This window comes from Accipiter gentilis, chromosome 8 (assembly GCF_929443795.1).
Source record: "Accipiter gentilis chromosome 8, bAccGen1.1, whole genome shotgun sequence".
In the NCBI taxonomy this organism is placed as follows: Eukaryota; Metazoa; Chordata; class Aves; order Accipitriformes; family Accipitridae; genus Astur; species Astur gentilis.
Window position 1 is genome coordinate 1,531,153 of NC_064887.1, and position 26,335 is coordinate 1,557,487.

Here is a 26,335-nt window from a genome sequence, read left to right on the forward strand (position 1 = left end):
TCCGCGGGCCGCCTGCCAACGCCCGGGGCCCGCCTGAGGGGCCCCGCCAGGCTCCGCCTGCTCGGCGGGCGGCGGGGCGGCGCCGGCCCGGCCGCGGCGAGGGATGGCGGCGCGGAGAGGGCGGGCGGGGGACCCCCGGGCTGGCTTCAGGGGGCCGGCGGCGGAGCCGGGCCCCGCCGTGCCGCAGGGGCTGATCCGGGCGGCTCGGAAGAGCGGGCAGTTAAACCTGTCGGGCCGGAGCCTCAGCGAGGGTGAGCTCAGTGCCGGCGGGGACGCGGTGCTTCCTCGCCGTCCCCTGTGTCTGGCGGTGACGCCCCTTCTTCCCCGCACCTCGGTCGCGCTAAGCCGGGTTTGCAGGCTCGCGGGAGGCGGGCGTGCTGCCGCGGAGGGCCGGGGTAGGGCGGCTGCCCTTGTGCCCAGGCCTCGGCTCTCCGGGAAGACCCACGGCTCTTCAGCCGAGGGAACGGGCGCCGTGTTTGCCGGCGGTTGCTGACCGACCGATTCCGCGGGGCTGCTGTTCCTCCTGTGCCTTGGGTTTATGCTTGGCCGTGCCATCCGGGTAGGACAGGAAAAATACAGAGGGAGCAAGAACAATGCATGTTTCCTGCCATCTGTTGGCAGATCGACTTACTTTTGGCTGTTGCTGGCAGATTTCCATCAGCTTGTTATTGTCAGCTCTGGAGAAATGTCTCTAGAAATGCAGTTGACTGTATGGGTGTCTGTATGTCTGAAAAGCATTACGACAGTGGAGCTTTGAGAGTCAATATCTGAAGAATGTAGTTGACGTCTGTATGTTTGTGTATGTAGTGCCTCAACATGTGTGGCGGATAAATTTGGATACTCCGGAGGAAGCTCATCAAAATCTCTCTTTTGGTGCTGCGGATCGCTGGTGGGAGCAAACAGACCTGACCAAGCTGATACTCGCCTCAAACAAACTGCAGTGTCTTTCAGAGGATGTCAAACTTCTGCCTGCGCTCACTGTCCTGGATGTAAGTACGCTGATCCCATTACGGTTGAATTGCACTCTCCCTGTAGGCGGTGGGAAAACATGGTCTTAGATCTTTGTTTTCCATTTCCCTGCAGTGGTGGATGTGTAGAAGTGGCACTGGTGTATTCTCAGGATAAACAAAAGATCGTTACAGATCTGGTAATATATCAGTTTATATGCTGGTAGTGGGTGCTGTTCTGTAGAAAGATCTATTACTTATTTATGAAGGAAGAGCTATTACTGGATGCAACCACCTTTCCTGCACTCCACCCTCTCCCCCGCTTTGTATCTAATCTTGTAGTGTTTACAATCAATTAAGTAGAATTTTGCAGACTGGCAGTTGCAGTGCTGTGGTTGGTAATTGCTTTGAGGCATGTACATAGCTGTACTTGTGTACAAAATTCTGTGTATTAGGTTAGCTTGATTTGTTTCTGGGGTAGGGAAAGAAAACCCACAAGGTACAAATTAGTAACTGTATTCTAAAAACTTTATTTTCCAGGTGCATGATAATCAACTGACATCGCTTCCTTCTGCTTTAGGAGAATTAGAAAATCTTCAGAAACTTGATGTCAGGTAAGTACAGGTTACAAAACTGGAACATGAGAAATATTACAGTGACTTTCATGGTGTGAATAAGAGATGGCAGTATATCAAATTTTCTTTCAGAAAATTTATTTCAGATTTTTAGCTAGATAATATTAATGTATTGAGAATCATTAAGTTTTGGATCAAAACTGATGATCTTAGGTTTGTTAAAATTATTTTCACCGATACTCAAAGACACAAGTCTCACTTGGAAGGTGAAAACAGTGATATTTTGAATAATCACATGAAAGTAATGTCTACATTCATTTGCTTCAGTCTGGCAGTTTTGAGTATAAAAATACTTTTTGTCCTGAATAATATGCATTGAAAATAGTTGTATAGATCTCATTCATGCTGGAAAGTTCATAATCTTCTGTTTGCTGGAGTAATTTTGTAAATTTGTGCACAGAAAGAAAGAGAGTACGCTGCTACTGTGTGTGTGAACTACATGAGCCAAAAAAAATTAAGATCCAGCTGGAATATTGTAAATTCAGATGAGGATTCAATATTCATATGATGAAGCTTATTTGAAGAAATAAACAAACAAACAGTTAATTTCTCCCAGGAAGCTAATCCATTGTAGAGGGCTGAGACTGTTGCAGGAGACAGATTTTTCTTAAAGGTGACGCAGCAAGCATATGTGCGTGCTGTGGCGTGGGAATGTTTTGCAGAAGCCTGTCTCGCTGCAGATGTAATTAGTAGTTAGTCTGTGCCAACACAGAATATTCAGTGTATTTGATGCTGGATGTGCTTCGTACATGCTCTAGGGTCTGAAGAGCTTGTGTTTCAACAAGCCATGCGTGGCTAAGATAATCCAGCTGATACAAGCGTTGTAGCTCTGGTTTGGATAGCATCATGTGTAACAAAAGTGTTCTGTATGCAGTTAACGTTCTTAAAACTACTTAGTGATTGTTTTTTCCCTTTGTATTACATGTTTAATACTAGCCACAACAAACTGAAAAGTGTCCCAGAAGAGTTGATGCAGTTGTCACATTTGAAGAGCCTCCTTCTTCATCACAATGAGCTGAGTCGCTTGCCGGATGGATTCGGACAGCTTGTCAACTTAGAAGAATTGGTAAATTAAACTTTTTGAAAAATACTTAGTTGTGCAGAAAGGCTGATTTATCCATGTTTTGCTACTGCTAATTAAAAATAGCTTAGATGGCAGAACTTTGTGAATATTCTAATGACTTACGTAGGTTGTCAGTTAGTACATGGTGGGTTTCCTTGTTTTGGTTTGAAACCAAGTTTTGCTCTTGGTTTGCCAAATATTTTAAGAAAAATCAAATCCCTTGTGATCTGTCAGTTATGGGAGACTTGTTTCATCTATTCACATTTCTACCAGGGAGATCCTGAAGATGTCAGCCATTTAATTTTAGTGTTCTGCCAGTAATTAACTTTGCAGTAGCAGTACTCGTGGGATATTTTAAACATCTCTATTTCTAACCACTCTGTTCCTCTCTCTCTCTCTCTTTTTTTTTTAAATCTTCAGGATCTGTCCAACAACCATCTCACAGACATTCCAGCAAGTTTTGCTTTGCTCATTAACTTAGTGCGACTCAATTTGGCTTGTAATCAACTCAAGGACCTGCCTGCAGATATCAGTGCGATGAAAAGTAAATTTGTTCCCTCAGATTATTTAATGCCATACAGCCAGTTCTGTAGTTATGTTCAGAAATATGGTGCATATTATTTAGGATTTTAAAAAATATTCTTGAAGAGTTGATGTATTCTCACGAATATTAGTTCAGAATTATTTAAAAAAGTCAGCTACAGCTAGTGTATATCGAACTTGTGTCCTCTTACGGTTCGTATTTCTTGATAAATGGGGCATGGAATGATCAGAAAAATGTAAGGATTAGTATTGTTCTCCTTAGAAGTTAATAGCCTTAAGGCTGCAATAAGCAATTTGACAATTTTTTTTTCTTTATTGCATATTTTGAGTGGAAAATAAAGCATAAATGAGAGATAGTTGACATTATTGGGGAGGAAAATACCATAAATTAGAGAGTGATAAAGTTGACTTCTAACATTTGATTGTTAAATATCAAGCAGACTACTGGTTGATGTGAGATGGGTATTTTAATAGCTGTGGCAGATCTACAGGAACAGGTGACAGACCAGAGCTTTTATAAATGCTATGGAAATTACTTGCAGGTCTTTCTGAGATGGTCTGCAATATTCAACTCTTTCTTGACAAGAGCTAGTATCTGGCAGTGTCATTGAAAGCATTCCAGAATGTTCTGTGAAGAATAAATGAAAAGCAGATGCCTTCTTTTCAGAGATGTTGATGCCAACTGATTTGATTTCTTCCAAAATTCTGTTTGGCAAAATATTGTTATGTTTATTTTAAAAAGCAGGATATTTATGCTTCTGTAGATAACTTTTTATTTTCTCTTATTTTTCTGTTTGTCACTGCACACTTACTTCTGTAGGCTTAAGACAACTGGATTGTACTAAAAACTACCTGGAATCTGTACCATCTAAATTAGCGACTATGGCGTCTTTAGAACAACTTTATCTGAGAAAAAATAAATTACGTTCTTTACCAGAATTTCCCTCATGCAAATTACTGAAGGTAAGGTTTGAAATGGTTGGTATACTGTAAATGTATTTGCTGTAAACTTTTAAAATAATGACTGTTACTTTAAACACAAATTTTTGTGGGGTGCTATGATCAAAAGTTGATAATTCCGTGGTTAGAACTCTATTTATTACATCCCCATTTGCAATTACTCTTACTGTCCACATTGGTCAATCCTAAGGTCATTTGGAAGACAAATTTGCAGAAGTACTCTTCAAATGTGGAAAATAAATATCTAGAAGAGGAATGACTGAAAAACTGGATCTGGTATTGTCTGCAACAGTTATTTTTTATCTCTAGGATCATTTTCTGGATAAATTTACTTAGTTCATTATTTTTTTCTTTGTAACTGCAGAGAAAGTATACTTTTTTTTCCTTTTAACATAATTGGATCTTCCAGATATTTTGTGGCCTTAATTCATGATAAATTTAAAATTGAAAATTTGTTGATCAGCTAATAGAAAAGTGATTGGGCCAAGTGAACGCCTGTATCGCTGTGTTGTTTCCAGTGACCAAATCCATCAAAGAATGCAGATACTTCAGTTCTGCATAACTCTGAACTCAGCAGTTCAATCAATCCCAAGCTATTTCTGCATTTTCTAAGAACATTTGTGTTCGTGTGTGAAGTTCAGTGTCTCAGTGCGTCCAGCAGCATGTGCGCACTCTTCCTGGTCTAAAGAACCATTCATTTTTTCCATTGTAAATGAAACATTGCTAATAGGGAGATGGAGAGATACCCTCTCAACTTCCTATAACTTGGAATTTAAGAAACTTTTTGAGTAAAGAAGTCGTGGACAAGTTTTTGACAGAAGTGGAGCAAATTTATTCCTAGCTTGGAAATGGAACCCAAAGCTAAGGGTTCTGTGATGGTTTCAAAAAAGCTAAGTTCAGACTCATGTCTCTGGATCTTTGGAGGCTTTGATATTTCTTATGCAGATGAAAGGGAATTGAGATCTGTGTTTTCTCCACATCATCGTATGTTTTTGCAGATGTCATGGTTTAGGAGATTAGTAAGTTATAAAGTAATTTTACTAGAGTAACATAACTGTGGGTGATCTTTGTTTCCGTAGGAATTACACGCTGGTGAAAATCAGATTGAAATACTAAATGCAGAGAATCTGAAGCATCTGAATTCCCTTTCTGTATTGGAACTTAGAGACAACAAGATAAAATCAGTTCCTGATGAAATTACTCTGCTTCAGAAGTTGGAGCGACTTGACCTCGCCAACAATGATATCAGTAGGTAATATTAAAAACTGCATTATGTCTGTGATGAGGCATAGCTAATGACATCTAATGACAACTAATTCTATAGCTGATGTATTTCACTTTGTAAAATGTAATTAAAAAAGGACTCAATCATAAAATGAAGGAACCCTTTCTATATTGTGTAACTGCTATGATCAAACTGTGCCTTTCTTAAATGTGGTATGTTCTGTATCTTTTTATTTTAACTTGAGCTTCAGAATACTGGGCTATCTGACAAATCATTGCATCTTCTTTAGAAATTGTTTTGAAGCTGCTTTGAAATGAATTGTTTCCCTTTGCAGATTGCCTTATACATTGGGGAACCTTCCTCAGTTGAAATTCCTGGCATTAGAGGGAAATCCTTTAAGAACCATTCGAAGAGACCTTCTGCAAGTAAGCACTATAAACAGTATATAAAGTTTGGTTATATTGCATACATACGTTATCCAAATTTGTTTGTGTGTGTTGTGATTTGGGTACTCCTTCCACTGGAGTCTGATGCAGTGCATAAGACCATGAGGACTGTGGAATAAAGGACATTGTTGCTTTATAGGACCTGTTTCTGATTTGCTACAGAAGTTGTAATCTATACTGCAAACGAAGCAATGGATGTCTGGGAAAAAAAGGGTAAGGCAGCTGTCTGCTGCCTAATCCTGTTGCAATCACAGCACATTGCAGTGGTAGGCGAGTACTTTACGTGAGGCTTTTCCTAGATGAGCATGGATTTCTGTTTTTCATTTCCTGCTTGCCTGAATTAAGGATCTAAGATTCGATTTCTGGAGCGTATTTGATGACATGCATTTTGAGCAGTGGCAGTCAGATGTAGTACGTTTTCTTAAGGATAACCTACACCTCACATCTACATTCTCTTTGTAGGTAACCAGCAAAGCGAAGGTGTGAGTTGTGCATGAGAAAACAAGTACACAGGGCAACAGGGAGGCTGGCGCATGGGCACTACTGCTGCAATAGAATTCCCTATATTTTTTTCCCTGGCAGGCCCCTCTTCTTGTTGGTTGTACGTTACTTCTTTCTGTGGTTTTGCCAATGTTATGAAATAAATGCTTACAGAGCACTGGCATTCTCTAAAAATAAGTAACACTGAAGACTCTCTGTTGAAATGAAATTTTGTAATACCTGTCAGAAGAGGGAAAACATTGTATATCTGATTAAGTGAGTGTTGTATGCACTAAATTAATGAGCAGGGGTTCAGTGGATGGAAGTCATATGTTATTCCAGAGTTCAAAGTCGGCTTAAAATGTACATGCAAAGGAGTCTGAGTTACAGTTGCCTGGTTACTTTAGTTCTGGTATTCCCTAGCTTCTGAGGATTTGCTGTCTTTCAAATGGAAGAGCATAGATGTGTGTAATTTCTTGTGTATATTTCAGATTTGTAGCAAATGACAGGTACAAGGATTCCATTATGGTATTTTATACTTACACTGTCTTGATCCATTACCAACACTGTAAATTCATATAACTGGAATTTTATATGCCTATCTAGATGTTTTTACACTTGATGTAGAGGAGTAATTGATAAAGCTTGTAGGGTTCCCCAGGCAATTCTTAGAAGCAGGTGAATATTGAGATTAAGGATTGGCAGGGACTGGGGGGTAAATATAGTCTAGCAGGCACAGATTCTTCTCTTGTTCATCCCTGTGCCACCTCATGTTTTCCTGTTTCTCTGGCCTCTCGTCCTAGTCCTGAACCCATTCTTGATGAATGTCTAGTCAATTTCTGTTAAATCCTAGTCTCTGCTTTTTTGCATAACATACTGTCACCTGGTTGTTGAGCTTTGTCTTACTGTGTGCTTTCCTCTGTATGCAAGCCACATCACTGTTACTCAGCTTTCTGTTTGACCTTCACCTTTTCCTTAAAAGTTTCCAGCTTCTTCTATATTGGCTTCTTTTGTCTCACTCAGCTCAGCACATGCCACGCCTAGCTGTGCCTGCAGTCAGTCCCAGTCTCCTCCAGCCTCTCTCTTGCAGTCTTTTGTCTTCTGTTTCTGTCATCTCGCCAGATTCCTTGTGACAGTACCTTTCTTTTCCACTTCCACATTTTCTTTGTCCCCTCTGCATTCAGATCAGCCAGTCTCTTATTGTGTGTAACATAGATGTCAGCTAGAATGAGAAAAGTTAATTCATATTCAGTGCTCTAGTTCAGTCCCTGGTTTTAAAGCATCAAGGAGAAGTATGTAAAATCTTGAGGAAAACCTAGCTTTATCCTAAACAAATGGGCTAGACAAGATTATGCTTAATTACTCATAGATTATGCAGATAGTAAGTGTGTTTGACCAGTAGAAGTTGCTATGAGAGGATTGAAAGTCAAATCTTTGGAGGACTGAGCTGTTAAAAATCCATGCAAATTATGTAAACTGGAGTGTTTTTCCCAGAGTTTATAATTTTAGACATAAAAAAATACCAGAACACTGAACAGTCAGCTTCCTTGACAAATTTTAAATGCTTCTCCAAATCATAATTGGGCTAGACCTTTTTAAGGAGAAGATTAAGTTCAATTGAATTTTTTTCCTTGCTCTTGGAACTGGCTAACTACTTTAGATAAAAAGCTAAAAATGTGGAGCCTGAGGTAGTGATACGAGATTGGAAATTTTGAGCTGGAATAAATAAAATTGTAAATAAGCAAGTTCGTAAGATGCTGCAAAGAAGGTTTTTCTATGGGAAGCATTAGGTGTATTTATAGTCAGCAGTGCTATGGCCTCCACCTGTGGCTGGAATTGTCATTCTTCATTGTCAGAACAGCTATATAAACGCTGGCTGGTAAATGCTTATTGACTCTTTTTTTTTTTTTTTTTTTTAAATAAGGGCACCCAGGAACTTCTGAAATATCTAAGAAGCAAAATCCAAGGTATGTTGCTCTATTGCATTGCATTTTAAAGAGCATCTTTCAAGGAAATTTAAAATAAGTTAGAACCTACAGAGGGTAGCTGTTTAAATCCAGGTTCCTCCAGTTATCCTGCAATAACAGAGTTTTCTTTACTCAGCAGTTTGCTTTTATATTTTGGTGCTGTTTCTTTTTCTTATTATATTGGAGAATACTGAATGACAAACATTCCTTACTGAGGATTATCATTTAGAAAAAGAATCTTAAGTATTTTTCCCCTGGGCCCTTTATGCATTTTGCATGAGGAATTCCAGTAGCTTTTTTATTTTTCCTCTGAACATCATGGGAAGTTTACATAAGGGGTTCTTCTTTTTAAGCTTGCCATATGTCTGCTGGCTTGCTCACTATACTGTGACCAAGAGTAGGTGATACTTTCCAAAGGTAGCCTGTATTATTCATTCACATAATAACATGGGCAGTAGGGTCCTGTGATTCCCAGAAAGTACATACATGAAAAAGTCTGCCTTGAAGTCTTGGTGATACCATGAAGTCTGCCTCATAGCTGACTAAGAATATAAAAAGTTTTGGGGGAGAAAGTAACTGATTATTTTAAACATCATTCTAATTGTGGCCTGTTAGAATTCATCTTTCTGCTCTCTAATAGTCTTGATCCCAACCTTCCCTATACAAATAATTAAAAATTCATAAAGCAGAAAATTAGGTGAAATATTTCAAGGGGATTACTTCTCTGCCCAAATGCTGTATGTTTTTTGCAGAATCCTCTCTTGGAATCAGAGCTCTGCCCCTGTGGATTTAAAAGCATCTAGATGATTCTGTATTTTTTTAACAGATATGGTACTTCAAAAATGAACTGACAGTATTAAAAAAGCGGACAAAAAATTGCTAGTTGCTTTTGCGCGCTCAAGTCACTTTCCAGATTGATACCTGGGCTTCTAATTCACTGAGATACTTGAGCATTTGGGGGGGGGGGATGTTTTTGGTTTTTATTTCCCCCCCCTGTGTCTTCTAAACAAAATAATTGAGATGACAGTGTATTTTTTTATTATATAGGAAACAGGCTGTCAGAGTCTTTTAAGTAACTTGTGCTGAGAAGGTGAAACCCTCTCCAGACAGGACTTCAGTTTACTATCTATAGAAATCTTTCTTAAGTTTTAAAACATGAGGTAGTCAAAATGAACAAGTTCACTGGCCATGTTAAATATAGTATGGAAATTATTATGCTGCACTTAAATAGCAAAAAATGCTTAACCTCTTAATTTAGAAGGGGCCTTGATAATACATGCAAGCAACTTTTATTGACAATGGTATGTGTGAATTTTCCTTTTTGTTAAGTAGGTTTTCTCTCGGTTTGCCAGAGGATGGCAGTATTAATTAGGTTACTGCAGCCTATACAATTGCTTCAAAATGTGAGGTTCCATGCAAATCTGACGTGTTATTAACTTGATAATTGGATGCTAGAGTGCATACTCAGAAACTTATCTAGTAAACTATAATAGATAATATAATTGTGGATAATAAAATCAGCTGATGTCTTGCATGTACAGCAATGCTTATGATTTTACTCTACCTGCTAATGGCATCCAGGTTGGAGCTAACCCAGTAGTAGTCCTATTTCTGTAGAGGTTTAAACTGGAAAAAGTCGGGTTTTGTGGTTTTTTTTAAGCTTGTTTTTGACTATTTTTGACCTTTCTGAATGAAAGGATAACTAGTTGTGGTTAGGCACAGTTGTTAGTAGACTTTCATTCATGGCTGCTTTTGAATTTCCATAGAGTTTTGTTCAATTTCTTTTAGTGGAAGTTGAATTTATCATATGTTTGGACCTGTAGCTAAGCTTTACCCTACTTAGGCATGTGTGAATACCTAGGGTGTGATGCCACACCTCAGATGTGCAGAACGATGCTTTTAATCTGCATTTCATAAATGTTCAAAGTAGCCTTGCAAAGCCAATTCATGTGGATTGTAGATAGTAATTAAATGGAACTCTACAGAGGAGGTTATGATGAAGGTTTATAAATATTAATGTTTTAACTAAAATTGTGGTCATATTTGCTGTTCTGAATATAGGTGATCTGGATCATCACTTGTAGCCTGGATTCCCCATTCATCATTGTTTCTAGCTCCCTACCCCTTGGAGGCTACTGCCTAACGTAACAGCTAGCTGCTGCTAGTGTAATACCTCTATTGCTTCCTGACCTATTTTTTTCAAAATCCAAGTCAACTTCTCTTCCCTCCACCCAGCCTAAAAAAAACCACAACAGGAAAACCTGATTACAGAAGAAATTTACTAGAAAATTCTTGAAATAATCTGAGTCTGATTATATGCAATTGAGCCAGAATACAGGAATAATTAAAAAGGTGATGGCTGCTGACTAGGGACACTAAACCTCTCCATCGAGGCCATTCAGAACACCACATCTGACTGCAGCCTGTAGTTTGTGTGACTATACATTTGTTATCTCTAGATGACGTAACCAGACCAAATGAAGAGCCTCCTGTGACAGCCATGACTCTTCCAAGTGAGTCAAGGATTAACATGCATGCCATAACTTCGCTAAAATTGTTGGAATATAGGTATGTGTTTTGAAATACTACCTATTTCTAAAATTGTAAGAACGCTTTCATATTTTTTGCCTTTTTTTTCCCTTCATGATACATACCAAACTGTCTGCAAATCCTGCTGCATTTGTGTGTTTTTCACTTCAATTTGTATGCTCAGGAATAGGCAGATTTGAATTGCAGGGTGGATTAATTATTTCTTTGTATTATCAAATATTCCGCAGTAACATTCCTTTTGGCTCACTGAAACGCTTAACACTTTCAGCTGCTTTTAGTACCTTTTAAACTTCTTTAACAATTTTCATTAAGCCTCAGAACATCTTGTGGTAGGTGAATATCTCTTCAGTGATTTCTGAAATGCAACCAATAATGTAACTTGTTAGGTTGGGAAAGGGGAAGAAAACCCTATTTGTGGAGAGCTGCCAGGTGAAATGCACAGTCCTGCTGAGAGTTGGAATGTGGAGAGGACCTCACTGTGGCGAAAGGGCTGGGATGGCTTTGGTCACCACAAATGCTCAGGAGCTCCAAACTGGGGAGTTACCGGAGTTACACGTCACTCTGCTGGGGATATTTGCTGAGCTGAGAGGGGGAAATCCGTTTAATGCCAATCTTGCTACACTTTCTGGCCCCATATGCAGCATTCACACTTTGTTGGGGTAGAGACACAACTCAGCTCTTAGCCATTTTTCTTAAGCACAATAACAGATCAGGGTGTCAGTGTGAAATGATATTATTGCCCAGATGCCATGTAACATGGTGCAGTGATTGGTAGCTTTCTGATTAACAGCCCTTCAAGGACTTTAAAATGTCGATATTTATATATCTATTCTACTACTCATCTTTTTCTAAAAGAAGATGAAAATCTCTTGTTAATAAATAGGCGATGATTAACTTGTTCGTGTTACTCAGCTAAGTGCTTTTCATTGTTTAGTGAGAAACAGGCAGCTGTGATTCCTGATGAAATGTTCAATGCAGTCAGAAGCAATCCTGTCACCACTGTCAACTTCAGCAAAAATCAGCTGAATGAAATTCCTCCAAGGTACTTTTGTAAAGGTCATTCTCTATTTGTTACTTCCTTTTCTACTTTTGTTTCTCAGTATCTTGTGTTTTTCCTAATCAATGCTATCTATGTGTTTGTATACAGACACACAAATGAAAGCGTAACTGAGATGCTGAAACTTGCGTTTCTAGTATGAGTAGGATGCAGTGGGTCCATTGATGAACATGGAGATGGCAGTAAAAAGAAGCTTGGCTATACTCAGTGGTGCTTTCATTACACATTGTTTTTCATTTTGCTTTGCTAAGCGTTGTTGAAATGAATGAGGGGAGACTGATGTGGCTTCTCACAATAATGAAGTGCTGTACTTAACTACAGTGTAGGATTGTTTTCTATACAAAGCAGTCTTTTTCCCAAAGGAAGATAATTTGTGTGGATTCCCCACTTTATTGGGTGACAACTTTGTACTATAGCTGAGGTTCCATTTCAATTCAGTTTCTTCAGGTAGCATAACTGTTGTTTTTTTTTAAAGGAAGCCTGAACATTTTCTATGCCTCTTTTCTTGATAGGTTTTGTGTCCCATCACATATAATTTGATACTATTGTACTTGTTACATCATCCACAGTCAAGGAAAAGCTTTCTCTTGACACTAATGGGAATTAAAAGTCTTTTTGTTTAAGGAGGAGGGTTACTGCATCTCTGATAGCCCAAGAAAATCATGAAAGCTGATTTTAAGAATACCACCACATTTGTGGGGGTAACTTATTTCCATTCTTGGACCCAAGTGTGCTGAACATTTAACCTTTAGCACATAGAACTTGAAGAGGTGCGATCTCTTTCTCATAAGAAAAAAAACCCTATTTTCAGTACAGTTTTTAGAAAATCAGTTTAGTGTGATAATGCTGTGCCTCCCATGCTTTTGCACTGTATTAGAGGCTGTTGCATTCACTGGGGATAGGTGTAGGTGGCAGGTGCTAGGTGCCAGAGAATTCAGTGGCAATCCAGGTAGGAGAGATGAGTATTTTCTCATTCAATTACCTTGTGTTTTTAGGGCTAAAACAGAGATTCTGTTCTAGGGATTCAACAGCTAACTTTTTGAGCTGTTTATTATATTAAGATGCTTTGGTGTAAAATATTTCCCTTCTACAAGAAGCAGCAAATGCTGTGTTTCCTCCAATTTGTAATAGCAGAACAGTGGAACAGAAACGAAAGATGGAAATAAAAATAACAATCTCTTTCTGGTTTTTGACTGCTAAAGAGGGTGGGTAGAGCCTTTTTGTTAAAACATTTACAGGGCAGGAGATGGCAGTGATGGTCATCTGTGCTATGATTTCTGAAATACCTCTTAATCGCATTTAAGTGCATAGGCTTTTCTAGTAAAATTTACTCTCCTCATAACTTTAGATAAGTGATTCTGAGCTTTGTCTTTACATCAAGTGTAAGACTCCAAGACAGGCAGCTTTCACAGGTGAGGGTTCTGTTATCTTTGCTCCACAAAATGGCTTCTGAAATGTCACGAAACATAGCATGTCCCTCATTTATAGAGTAAAGCAAGTTTTTTTAATAACTTAGAAAACAGAATGCAAACATGAGCTTACATAATAGAAGTATATTCATATTGGGTTTCAGGATTGTGGAGCTGAAAGACTCGGTTTGTGATGTCAACCTTGGCTTCAATAAAATCTCATCTATTTCCTTGGAACTTTGTATGCTCCATAAATTGACACATTTGGATATCAGGTTTGTGACGTGCGTTGGACTTCCTTTCTCGCTAACTTATTTTCATGCCTTTTTAAACCAGCCATCTGTTACAGTGCAATAGCAGTACTGAAATAATTTTTCATTTCCCAAAATGCCTCCATGACAGCTGAATGACCAGCAGATCCGAAATAGCAAGTGGCCTAGATCTAGGCATTGGTTAAGGAAAAATACAAACAACAAGTGAGACTCGCTGTGATGAAAGGTCTTGCCTCAGTTATGAAAAGGTTCTTAGGGATGTTAAGTTGCTTTTTAAAAACAGCTCACCACCACCCCACAAAAGAAGCCCAGACCAAAAAGTCCTGGAGGATAGCTGGGGAGTAGTACAGTGGAGGTATGAATCTTGTGCTGCCTGAAACTGAAGCTGTCTGTAGGTATTTTATTTGCAGTAGTTACTGTCATTTTACTTTCTCTAACTCCTGAAAAATGCTCATTGCATTTGTTTAGATATCAGGATTAGCTTACTGGCATTTGTTATCTTTGGTGTTTCACAAAATCAAAAGTAGCAAAGCACAGTTGCAGAGCCAGGCTTTTACTTTGGCTTGATTTAAAGGAACCTGCCTGTGCCTGGAGAGAGTCCAGCGAGGGGCCACCAAGATGCTGAAGGGACGGGAGCATCTCTCCCACGAGGAGAGGCTGGGAGAGCTGGGACTGCTCAGCCTGGAGCAGAGCAGGCTCAGGGGGATCTCATCCATGTGGATAAACACCTGCGGGGAGGGTGCCGAGAGGACGGAGCCAGGCTCTTCCAGCGGTGCCCAGTGCCAGGACCAGAGGCCACGGGCACACACTGACACGCAGGAGGGTCCCTCTGGACATCAGGAGACACGTTCTCACTGTGAGGGTGACTGAGTACCACTAGGGAGGTGGTGGAGTCTCCATCCTTGGAGATAGCTCAGAACCCATCCGGACACGGTCCTGGGCCCCCTGCTCCAGGGGGCTGGGCTGGGTGAGCTCCAGAGGTCCCTGCCAACCTCAGCCAGTCGGTGGTGCAGTGACATACATGCTGCTGATGGAGGAGTTAGGCTGACGACTGCAGAAATGGATGATAATAGGAGATTGATGAGGCAATGAGGTTGCATATCTTGGTGATTAAGAATTGAGGTCTAAGTCTGGGCATCTTCTAGTGAGTGGTCTGTATCGTCCTGTAATGGTTCTGTGTCACACTCGGGACATACCTTGTTTGTCCTTACAAACACCTGTCTTCCTTGTATCTGTCTTCCTTGTATTTAAAAAGCTTCTGAATGGCTTCCTTTTGTGGGAAGCACTAGGGTAACGGTAGTCTTAAAGGAGGTTGTTACAGCACTTGGATGGCAGGCTAAATGAATTCTGAAGAGGTTTAGAGTTAGCCTACTGTTTCACTTTGGCACCAAGATTGGGGGAGTTTCATAAGCTTTCCTGCAAAACCCAAGGAGCTGAATTGCCAGGCAGGTTTGTGGAGTTGTTAGATGCTTTGAAATACTTGGGAATCTTTAGAGGACAGACTTTAAATCTGCTGGCAGAAATGAGAACGCAAACCTGGCGAGCATTAGCAGACATCTGTACTTGAGCATGGTCTTGACCCGTTTATGAAGCAATTAATTGGTTTAAGACAGCATGTTGGCACCGATAAATACGCATATTCTGTCTCTGTGGATTCTTAACTAAAAACTTTGTAGAAGTTAGTGATTATTGTTTGTCTTCATTTGATATACAGAAATAATGTTTTGACGTCTTTACCTGAGGAAATGGAGGCACTGACAAGACTGCAAATAATAAATCTTTCTTTTAATAGGTAAGCAACTATTTAGATTTGGTTTTTTTTAATACAATAATAAAAAGAATGGGGGCAAATTCAGTATGATTTTCCTGTGATGTAAGAATGAGGAGGCACTTGATGAACTAGCTGTGAGGTTAAAACTGATGAAGTGAATGTACCTCCTTACGCAAAGGGTAGTGTATTTTTGGAACTTTCTGCCACAAAAGTTTTGGAGAGAGACCGTAGCAACTGGTTAAAAAAGGGATAAAACAATCTTGTGAACAGTATATCAAAAAATAGATAGATACCAACAAACAGGACTACCCTCCAGCATCCCTAACACAGCAGTTCCGAGGGATGGAAAAATATGAGGAGAATGGTCAGCAGGAAGCAGCCGAGCGGTGTCCCTGAAGAGCGTCTGCTGCTGCTGCTGTTGCTCACCGCAGGAACAAGGTTGGGCTGAAAGCGCCCTTCCTCTGCTCGGTGGGGCGTTTCTTAAGTACACAGGAGAACAACTGGCCGTTGTTCTCCCTTCTTTACACTGGTGAGTCACGTTCTGTGAGACATGCTGGTCTTGTCAAATGAGCATAGTTGGCCTGCGGTTCTGTTAGAGGTGCTGAGCTGTTGCTGTGAACGTTCTGTTGACCTTTTTTTTCACTGTGTGCAAGGCAAAATAATGGATGCTTTCTCCTTTCAGAGCAGCATGTTTAAACGCTTAACTTAAATACAGCTAAAATGCTGTCTGATTTTAAAGGCTGCTATTTTTTGAATGCCCTGTTTCTGACTGTTACTGGTTTGCCTCCTTTTTCTTGAAGATTTAAAGCATTTCCCAGCGTCCTTTATCGCATCCTGGCACTGGAGACTATCCTGCTCAGTAACAATCAGGTTGGGTCCATAGACCCTATGCAGCTAAAGAAGATGGACAAGCTTGGAACACTGGACCTCCAGAACAATGACCTCCTCCAGGTGCCACCAGAACTTGGAAACTGTGAAACTCTGAGGTATGTGTTTGAAGTGATGACCTGTTTTATAAAATGTGTTCTGACTGATCTCTTCAGGGCATGTTTTGTCAGTACTAATGGGCAGTATGTTTCTTTGTAGGTCTCAATGCACAAAAAGGGTCTCCCTTACCATTTGTAAGCCAATGCGGTTTCTTCCATATTTTCTCAATATTGCAGTGAACTGGGGGAGTTGTTTCATGATTTTTTTAAAAAAGGGAAAGGGTGTGTTGCTTTGTGTAAATCTAATGTTAGAGCCCAAGTCAGTCACCTTGTCTGTAGGTACAGACACACTGCCAGTGCACCTATAGCCAAGCCCGGTTAGCCAGGTAGGTGAGCCACCGCACTGCCTGCCAACTAATATGTTTAGCTCCTTATAATACGTTTAGCTCCTTACCTGCGTGTGGAACTCAGGTTGCTGTAAAAGAGACAGGGTAACATTCTCTAAACAACGTGTAAAGAGACGTGACTGTGAATACCCTTACTTCATGTGCCTCAAGGAAGACAGTTATGCGTAAGTGGTCTGTCTTGTCCAAGACAAGTAGTCACTGGTCCCTGTGTTTTCTCCTTTAAGGACACTTGCTGGAGGGACTTGAAAAACGCAAAACAAAACACCACCCCCACAAGCAAAAACCTTCACAGAGATGTGTGCGTACCAAAGAACGCGGGCTAGCAGCTAAGCTAGAAAGTGGAGGGTTACAATTTAACACAGTTTTCCCCTTTTACTGTACCATTTCTGCATTTCAGAAGTTCTTTTTCTCACTCTTTCTTCTGGCAGAGGCTTGCTGAAGAAGTAGGGGGTGTGTGTATTGTGTGTCTACAGTAATATACCACCACTGATTTATTAGCATAAATTAAAATTCAGATGTCTCTAAAGAAGATAAGTTAGTGCGAACTAGGGAAGCAGAAATTAAAATTCTTTTAGTAGAACAGAAGAGGAATTACTTATGAATTTCAAAAGATTAAAAAAATCTATAGGCAGTGTATGAATGTATTGGTACAAGGAAAAGTCTTTCTACAAGTAACTCAAAATCACTCTGGTTTTCTAGGACACTGCTGTTAGAAGGAAATCCATTCCGCACTCCCCGAGCCGCCATTTTGGCCAAAGGAACAGCCGCAGTGCTGGAGTATCTGAGAAGCCGAATTCCTACTTGATACAACAGTCTGTGTCCTTGGCGGAGTCAGGAATCAAAGTATTATCCTATCTGACCAAATGCTGTAGGGTTGTACTACCTTCCTCCTTCTTCGTCAACTCTTTGTTAACCTGGCCTGTGCCACAAAGCATTTATGACACTGTTTAGAGTTCGCATGCTAAGGAAGAACTCGCCTATGAAGTATTTCCCCCTTGAGGCTGCATGTTTCAAGAATGCATTTTAAAATACCACAATATATGTTTACACTTTTTGTAATAGAGGTTGCCACTGAAAGCTGCCTTCAGTAATAGTGACAAGGGTTTTTCTACAGTTAAGCTAATTTTTAAAAGAATTGTCAACATCAAAGTATTTGAGCAAAAGGCAGAAGTAAACACCTTGATTTTTGTATGCCTGTTTTACAACCTCCTATAAGGTATTTAGTCTCTCTTCACTGCTGCCTCAAAAAACCAGCTGCTGGTCTGTATGTGGTAAAATGCTTGAACCCTTAAACTGCGTGGTGGCAATAAGGGTTCAGTACCTGATGTACAACAGGCTCTGTGCGCATTTCGCGTAAAAGTAAGCAACATGTGGTTGATGGTGGTAGCTGCACTGAAACAATAAATGCTCCCTGTTGGATGTATGGTTTGGGATTTTTTAAGCATAGGCTACAGTTAAGTTTTCTAGCCGGTAACGTTTAGATACTTCTCATTTTTTATTTAAACACACTTCCGTGTCCTGAAAGTGATACCTTTGTTAATACTAGTAATGCACCGTGGATGTCGATAGTGGAGAAGGAGGGGCTGCGAGATGGTGTGCACCCTGTGACTGCGGACCTGTTGCTGCTCTGTTAAAACTGCTCCAGGCCTGCAACTTGGAAAAGGGAGCGGAAGCAGACACAGGATGGATTCCTGCTGGCAGGGTGTTGCATGCTGCTTTTCTTGGTGAGTGCTGCTGACCAAGGCGCAGCAGCTGCGTTGCTGTACGTACCGCCTAGGTGCTGTGGGTTGGGTAGGCGCAGGGCCTGCAGCAGTGCCCTGAGCAGGGCGGAACCTGCGGCCAGGCGCAACGCGGGACCAAGGTAGGTGTGTTGCTTCTGGCACGTGAGCAGTGCCATCTCTTTCTTCCCAGTACTGCCCTGTCCTCTGTTGCCAACAAACAAAATTTAATGCTCTCCCTATGTAAGACTACTGCTTCTAATGGCAAACTGCCGACTTCTTTGCAGTAAAGAAAAAGCTTTGAGGTAAAAGACGTCCTTGCTAAGCTTTAGGAACAGAAACGTGCCTCCCTCTTCCATTCAGCTGCTCTATGAAGGCTGCTGGGCTGACATCGGGCAGGGGTAGCCTCCCTATGGTATGTGTTTATACGGGAAAAATACATGTAATGAAAGCATTTTCCTTTCTCCACCTGTCCTTTCTGTAACACAGCAAAAATTGATACAGTTCAACATTAAACATCCCAGGTTTTGAATATGTCTAGAATTAACAAAAAATAACACTTAACTCCTCCTCAGGGCCTTCAGATTTAGCGAGCACCTTTCAGCAAGAGCAGGGATGGCTGAGGCACCTCTCACATGGCTGCACCGGACCGTGACCCCAAGTTAGCAAAGGACCAGAGCTGGCCAGTACAGCTGGAGACACCAGACACCCGAGGCCTGGTATTAACCAGCTCCAGAAAGAGAGGGAGGCGGTGGAGGAGAGGGAAAGGGGCGGGCGTTTCCTCTTAAAAATACATGATGGTGTCTTTGTGCAGAAAGAACGAGGGCTTGGTGGAGCTCAAACAACTCAAGAGCTGTTCTGCAGTTACTTGGACAATGGAACTGCTGCTGCTTGCACCCCCCGACTCTCTCTTTTGTCTTCCTATCTTTCATACACCATTTGTATCCAAAAAGCAGCAAACAAAGCTTTTCTTCGGGAGCTTGCAGTTGCTCCATTTCTGTATTTGATGCCTCACCAGTAGCTACAGCTGACCAAGGGGAGGTGCTCAATTTTCAAGTCTCTCTGACACATTCAGGTAATTACAGTGAGTCTTTCCTGCAAACACTGCTTGGTTTGCTGGTAGGTGGAGCAAACATTTCTGAAGCTGTAACTTAAATGACTGGTGAGAAAGGTGTCCTTACTGGGTACCTGGACCAGTTCCCAAGGGAGGGGTTGGGAACAATCATCTCGCTTCCCGTAGCTTCCACAACAGCATTTTTGGAAACCTCAGATCCTTTCCAATAGTAAAAGATGACAAAAGTGAATTACAATAAGGTGACATTTTTATTATTTATACAATAAAGAGACTTTTTAATGTTATTCAAAACACTTTTTTAAATACTGAAAAAGTTGGGTACACCAAAGCCGAAAAATGGCTCTGCTATACACTGCACAGCATTGTTTTAGTCCCTGTATTTGTTTTATGTACAGAAGCATCTGCAAAATGCATTCTAAACACAATATGCACCTTACGGATAAGTGTCATACATGAAATAAAACTGGAAGGATACAACCTGCATGTGCAAATTAACTAACAATAGAATTGATTGCACTGAATCAATAGATTTAAAATATAATTTTGAAGTACCTTTTTGCACGTAAAATGAAGCAGCTTTCAAGTTCAGTAAGTCTGTATACTGCAAAAAACATTAAGTACATTCACAATCTATGTTAGTAAAGTAGTAAATATTTCTTCATTCAGCTTTATTTACATGAATACTGTAATTAAACTGAAAAGTACAGTTAGTCATTTGTAATATAGCAATCTTTTAACACATACAAAAATGACCATTTTTCTGTATATAATTTAAGCTCAAAATCACAATTATCTCAAAATATTAATTACAATACAGCCATCTCCATCATAATTAAACATGTCTTTTATAAAATGGTAAAATTTTTAATAAAGTAAGTAAGCTGTTGGTTCTGAACTGGATACAGTACTCACAAGTAGAAAACTGAACCGATGAGAGCGTTGGTTCTGCCCGGGGGGGTTCGGGGCAAAGCCACACGTGCCAGCAAAGAGACAGAGAAGGCCCCCGACTGACAGAGATGAAGCCTCTTGTGCTGCAGGGCTGTGGCTGGGTTGGTGGTGCTGCAGAAAACGCCTCACAAGGGCCGTGGGAATTCTTATGCAATGCAATGACGTCATTCACTTCCAGAATATTTGCTGGAATTGTCCAGGAAGAGGATTGGCAAAAAGCTTTTTCTTTTTTTTCTTTTTTTTTTTTTTTTTTTTGAGACAGAAATGATTTAAACTCATACAATTCACAAATGCTGTCTTTTGAAATTTGCTTTTCCGTGAAAGTGGACGTTGGCTGATGCGCACGCCCTCTGCGGGGCAGAGCGCAGGCGTCCGTGCCTGGCCTCGGGGTGCCACTGCTGTGCCGCACACATGGCTTGATGCCCGCCAGCACGCATACCCAAACCGAAGGCGTTCAAAACAAAACCAAACCACCAATTAATTCATATCCTATCCAAACTACTGGCCTGAAAGTTGTATCGTTAACATTGTATTCCACTCGCACTGACAAGCGAAATAAATCCTTACATCGGCTTGCCTGAAAATGAAATGGTACATCTTTGTGCGTGTGCTTAAAATTAAATTTTTGGAGGCAGAAGAGTGGGGGAGGAGCGCTGAGGCAGGATGGGGAGTTACTAGCCTGTGAGTAGGGAGCTCAAACTTCACATAAAATTTTATTCTCTCTTGGAAAGTCTAAATGTAAAATCCCACCAGTTAAAAATACTGCTAAGGTAGGTGGTGACTCCACCGCCCATGCCTGAGGCTTATCACTTCCTGTGCCTGTTTATGAATTTTGGGTAAAGGGTACTTGTGTCAAATCCTGTCTCTCTTTTACAGGGCTCGCCTGGCTGGGTGGGAGAGGGGCAGCACTACACTGGAACCCAGAGCCCCAGGTGTGCGTGAGCTTCACTTCCACGGAAGAGGCTGGGCAGCACAGACCCCAGGCTCTAACCTTCCTCCTGTGAGTGGTTAGTTCCCTGGCAATAAACACCCCTGGCACCCGGTCATCCTGCTGTGGACCCCTGGGTCTTCTCTTGAGACCAGATCCTGCACGTGAGCGGATCGAAATGCGTGGGTTTTCATTTTCTAGCGTCTGCATTTACTGTTGCATATATCTCTATCAGATATATACATATATACACACACATATCTATAAATAAGCAGGTTTTTGATTGCATAAGGTAATTAAATGCTATATTACAAGCCAGAGAGGTTTAACCAAGGAATGTCTTTACATTCCAAGTGTTTACTAGCAACAGCAAACCAATCTCCTGAACATCTCATACTGTAATTTTTAGTTGGATTTTTGGCTCGTGAAGATTAGTAGTGGGCTATAACATTAGGGATTTCACTTTTCAGGTGTTCCGATATAAGCTAAAAATACAGCTATTACAGCAATGTTTCCAAGGTCTTTTCCTTCCTGTTCAGAAACAGGGCCACCCTATAAAAGCCTCGGCAGCCTTTCAGGCCGAGTGTTCCCAGTGAACCCCTGGAAGTTGTGGCAGTTAGTGTCCCGCGGATGCCCTGCACCGGCCTTGGGCACTTACCCCTCGGCTTGGCTCTCAGCTGTCACTTACACACTCGGCTTTCTCCTGCCCAGGTACCTGTGCTGAGACGCTGGCCGGGCATGGCCATCCCCGGCTGGCGCACCCCGTCCCCACCTCAGGAGCTAGCGTAGTGCCGTGAAACATAGATGCAGACATGGACGTGTTAAAAAATATCTTGGAAAACAACATCAAAACAGATTTGAAGATGTTAAATGCTCGCTATTATGAACAACTGGCTTCTAAATGCCGTAGTTCATCAACACCCAGATACAAACTGCAAGCTGTGAATGGGAAAATGGGTAAATTAAGACTAGAGAGTGCTGCAGGCTTCCTGGGGTCTGGTCTTAATTTCTCAAAATAAGAAAAGCGTTTTGGAAGCAGGTTTTTTTCCTTTTTCTTTTTTTTTTTTTTTTCTTGCCCCCCTCCCCCCCCCCTGTCTTTTCTCCCCTTAAGAGCTGCCTTGTAAGAAGACTGCAGAAAAGCAAACGAGTTCCAACCAGCCTGGCCACTGGGTTTTCGGCACACTGCATGCTCGGTGGAGGAGGCCCCGCAGTGGGTTATGGGGTATGGGGTAGCGCAGGAATGGGAGCTCTGGCACCGACCACTGAGCTCCTTGAAACTTGTTACAAAATGAGGATAAGGGAATAATGCCGCAGGCTTCCTTTTTAATCTAGCCCTTCCCTGAGGATCGTTAGTTAAGTGTTTATTGCATGGAAAAATCTAAAAAAGCCAAACAGCGCGTTCCCAGCTAATGGAGCTATTGCCGTGGGAATGCGCACTGCAGCACTACAGCAACAACATGGCGGGGAGAGCCACTGGCCGCATGCTGGACTGCCTTCCCCTTGGTGTTTGTAACACAGCCTGCGTCAGTACGAAAATTTCCATTAGTAGCTTTAGAAAGATACTGAGTTTGAGGGCTTGTCTAGTCAGTGTGGGAGAACAGACGGCATACCTGGGAGCGCTCAATGGCCTAAAGAAAGGAAACCATCTGCGCTTTGAGACTGCACTTGCCTGGATCAACATACATTCACGCACATGAAAGTGAACCCACGCGTGGAATTCACCTCAGGGTGAAGTGTCACCTGCCTCCAGCACTTGCCATATAATCTTATTTAGTAGTAAAAAGAAATAAATCATAATTATGTGGAAAGCACATACATAACCTGGTACCTGACCTGCAAACCGGGTTGCACGTGATTGGGTCTGTAAGGTTACAGGAGACCTTCCAGGAAAGGCAAAAAGGTGCAAGTTATTTTGAAGGACTCAAGTAAAAATCCTAAGTAGTCCCATTAAAGTAATTTTAATTGCTCATAACAGTAGTGCTAGCTAAACATCATTTCAGCCAATTTGAATAAAAATATGCCAAAAAGAAAATACATGGTATTTTGGGGGCAGTGGGGGTTAGTGTTAAAGCTTCACTACTGTCTGTTTCAGTTGGGAGTGCAAACTCTCCCCCAAGCCCCTTCCTGGAGTCGGTGCGAGTTTTGCCTAAGTTAAGGACTTAAATGTGACATTCCACTGCACTAACTTGATTTTATTGTCCTTGCCTTTTCATTATAATCCATTAATGAAGGCACTCACTCAGCAAGTTTGAAACATAGTTCTGCAGACAGCCTTGACTGATGATGCCACTGTGCTTTAGATCTAATCAAGTCAGCACGCGGGAAAGCAACCGAGCACAAAATCCACTCTTAACAAGCACTAAAGCTCACTTGGTTTTTTTTTTAGCTTACCAATTTTTACCTTTAAGTTCTTCTCTTGGTCCTAAGGCAGAGCCCTCGTCATCTTGCCTATGTCTGCAACTCCCTACCACATTCTCAGCGCTACGTACGTAGTAAGTATTATTTAATGCTGCCACATGTCTCAGGAGTCTGTCTTGTCATTTTGCTTGGCAGATGGGTGCATCATGTCCTGTATAATGACATCAGACTGCATTACAGCATGGTTCAAAGCTGCCGTAGTCATTTACTGCATTTTCCTGCTGGAAGCGGAGTCCCAGGAAGGATTTCTGAGCTGGGGAGCTGTGCTGTCCCAAAACGCCTACAGGGTGTGTAACAACAGATGTGCTGGTGTGCGCTGCTTTGCCACGTGGGTGCATGTGTGGTCACAGGCAGAAAAGTGATTTTCTGCGTGAAAAGACAAAGGCAGCTCCACAGAGGAATTTAGGTGCATAAATGTCTATTAAGGGACCTAATTCCCATTCAACATAATTATCTAAAAGCTACATAGGTGTCTAGGATTTTCTGAACATGATGCTGAATAAATCCTTACTTCTTTTTTTAAAGGGCAGTGAGGACTTAAGAATGGAACTTTTGGCCTCTGAAATGCCATGAATGTGAGGCAAGATGTAGATGGGCTCTGCCAGAACCTGTGTGATTTGATGACACATGATGAAATTACATCCATGTGATAGAAAACTGAAAGCTGAAAAAATTGAGCAAATAACAATCCAAATCCACATCTCATGAATTTAGCAAGCGTTTTCAGCTTGTGGTATCAAGAGGATTTTAATTTACTGTAAAGTCTCAATTATTTAAATTTATGTTCTGAATATCATCAAATCATTTATTCAAATTGTAAATTTTGCGATTAGCATCAGCTATGGCTCACTGTGGTACCTGGTGGTGTGTTGCCACTCCGACGGTACAGAGGCCCTCCCAGTAGGAATGCTTGCTTGGATAAGGTAAAATTCATGTGGTGTGGGAACCTGCTCAGTCAGCTTGGAATTTAAGCTTCATTACTATTTATACTAATAAGCTTAATAGTTCCTGTTCATGGAGGAGAACAGGGGAGATGATGCAAACAACCAGAGCATAGGGAACTTCCAGGCAAATGTAGAAGTGTCACTTTCCAAGTGATTGCTAAAGAAACCCCTTAGTGGAGCCGAGCCCAGGGCTGCAGCTCTGCACTGACCCAGCACGCTGGCTTCTGTGCCACAGCCCGGCCGGACTCGACTTCTCAACAGCTGCCATATGGTAAAAAAAAAAATAATAAAAAATTCCAAACAACTAAAAAGCTGATGCTTCATAAGAACATTAGGGGATAGTTCCTCCTGTACCTATTTACTGACTAATTTGTAGTTTAATTTTTATGTGTGGGGTACTTTATCTCTTCTTTCCTATGTGCGCAGGTGGTCTTCACAATACCACCCCCTCCCACCGCCCGAAGCCAAAGTGACTGCTAGGCATTTCATACCCTTCGTACCCGGAGATTTCTCTTCCGCACCTTTGTCCAGTTTGCCTTGAGCCCGGCGTAAGCCCCTCGCACACCAAACTGCCTGGGCAGGAACACCCGGTGCTGGTGTGTTTCGGCGATGTTGGGGACACATTGGCTAACAGGAATGCTGACAGCACCTGTTGTAGCTCAGGCCTTCTGCTTACTGTACGCGGGACTGCAGCAGAGCTCCACAAAGTGTATTTACACCTCTGTGGGAGGAATACTAGGTCCATATAGCAGACATGGCATTATACATAACAGCAGTATTGTCTTTGAAGTTTAGTTTAATTTGAAGTATAATTACCTTGGCCAGTGTGCACATGATGGGAAGAGAAGAAAGGTTTAAGACTTTCTAGAGACTCTTGCAAGCAGAAAAGTAAAATGTTCCCGGCCATGCCCTTGCACTATAGGTACCCTCCTGTCTGACTCGGGTTTTTCAGGGTGTTGCTAATCCCACTGGAAAAGCTGGGAGTGAGCCTGGCCCTCCCGCAGCAGGTTCCGGCTCTCCCTGCGGTCCCTTGCCATTGGTGTCATTCAGGTCAATGGAAACTGGATCCCCTGAAAACATCTGGTGGGAGGTTTTCTTATGTTTTTCCATCTTGCTGTCAGTTATAAACGCAACAGACACCTGCACTGCTGAACCAACAGCAGTTTGGCAAAGTTCTGTGCTGTCGGTATTCTCTGTTGGGAACAGCCCTGGGACTTTTACCTGACGGGTTTTCAAACTGCGCGCTTCAGTGGGAAAGCTTTTCCCAGGCTCGCTCAGTGTTATTCAGTGCTCCCCCCCTGTGATGCACCGCATCTCAGACGAAATCTGCGCCCATTAAAGAGACTGTTACTGAAAGAAAGGATTGTATAAAGGTTAAAGCCTCACTGACAGTGAATATAGCGAGCAGGGGCTAGCACAGCCTGGACCAGAGTAAAAACACAGAACAATGTAAGACTGGGGGAATGGGGAATGTAAGTAAAGGGCCTATAATTTGAAGTTAAAAAGTTAAATAATATAATTAGCAGCAACAAAAAAAGTTTTACTGCCACCCATCACAAGTTTCTTCCATTTACGGACCATACCTGTCTAAACTCACTGTTCATCCATTTAGTGTGTTCACATGGAATCAACTAAACATGTCAAAC

General features: G+C 41.6%; 2 protein-coding genes across 5 annotated transcripts in view; one reads left to right on the forward strand and one right to left on the reverse strand.

The window, feature by feature from the left end:
• The first annotated feature begins 43 nt into the window (after nt 1-43).
• Nucleotides 44-25,911, forward strand: LRRC40 (leucine rich repeat containing 40). Its single transcript, XM_049808192.1, has 19 exons — nt 44-251; nt 808-989; nt 1,488-1,561; nt 2,519-2,648; nt 3,066-3,189; nt 4,009-4,151; nt 5,228-5,400; nt 5,708-5,798; nt 8,221-8,266; nt 10,726-10,834; nt 11,751-11,858; nt 13,447-13,557; nt 15,269-15,346; nt 16,126-16,311; nt 17,358-18,382; nt 18,664-19,095; nt 21,276-21,509; nt 23,881-24,151; nt 24,271-25,911. Exons 1-15 carry the CDS (start codon nt 104-106, stop codon nt 17,461-17,463), a joined length of 1,809 nt encoding a protein of 602 aa, XP_049664149.1. The 5' UTR covers nt 44-103; the 3' UTR covers nt 17,464-18,382; nt 18,664-19,095; nt 21,276-21,509; nt 23,881-24,151; nt 24,271-25,911.
• The window catches only part of LRRC7 (leucine rich repeat containing 7), a 184,069-nt gene continuing 177,036 nt past the window's right edge, over nt 19,303-26,335 (reverse strand). For all 4 annotated transcript variants that reach the window (XM_049808182.1, XM_049808181.1, XM_049808180.1 and 1 more), the window contains one exon: nt 19,303-20,585. In XM_049808182.1, the coding sequence (XP_049664139.1) occupies nt 20,284-20,585 (302 nt within the window). In that variant the 3' untranslated portion in view covers nt 19,303-20,283. The remainder of the gene's footprint in view (nt 20,586-26,335) is intronic.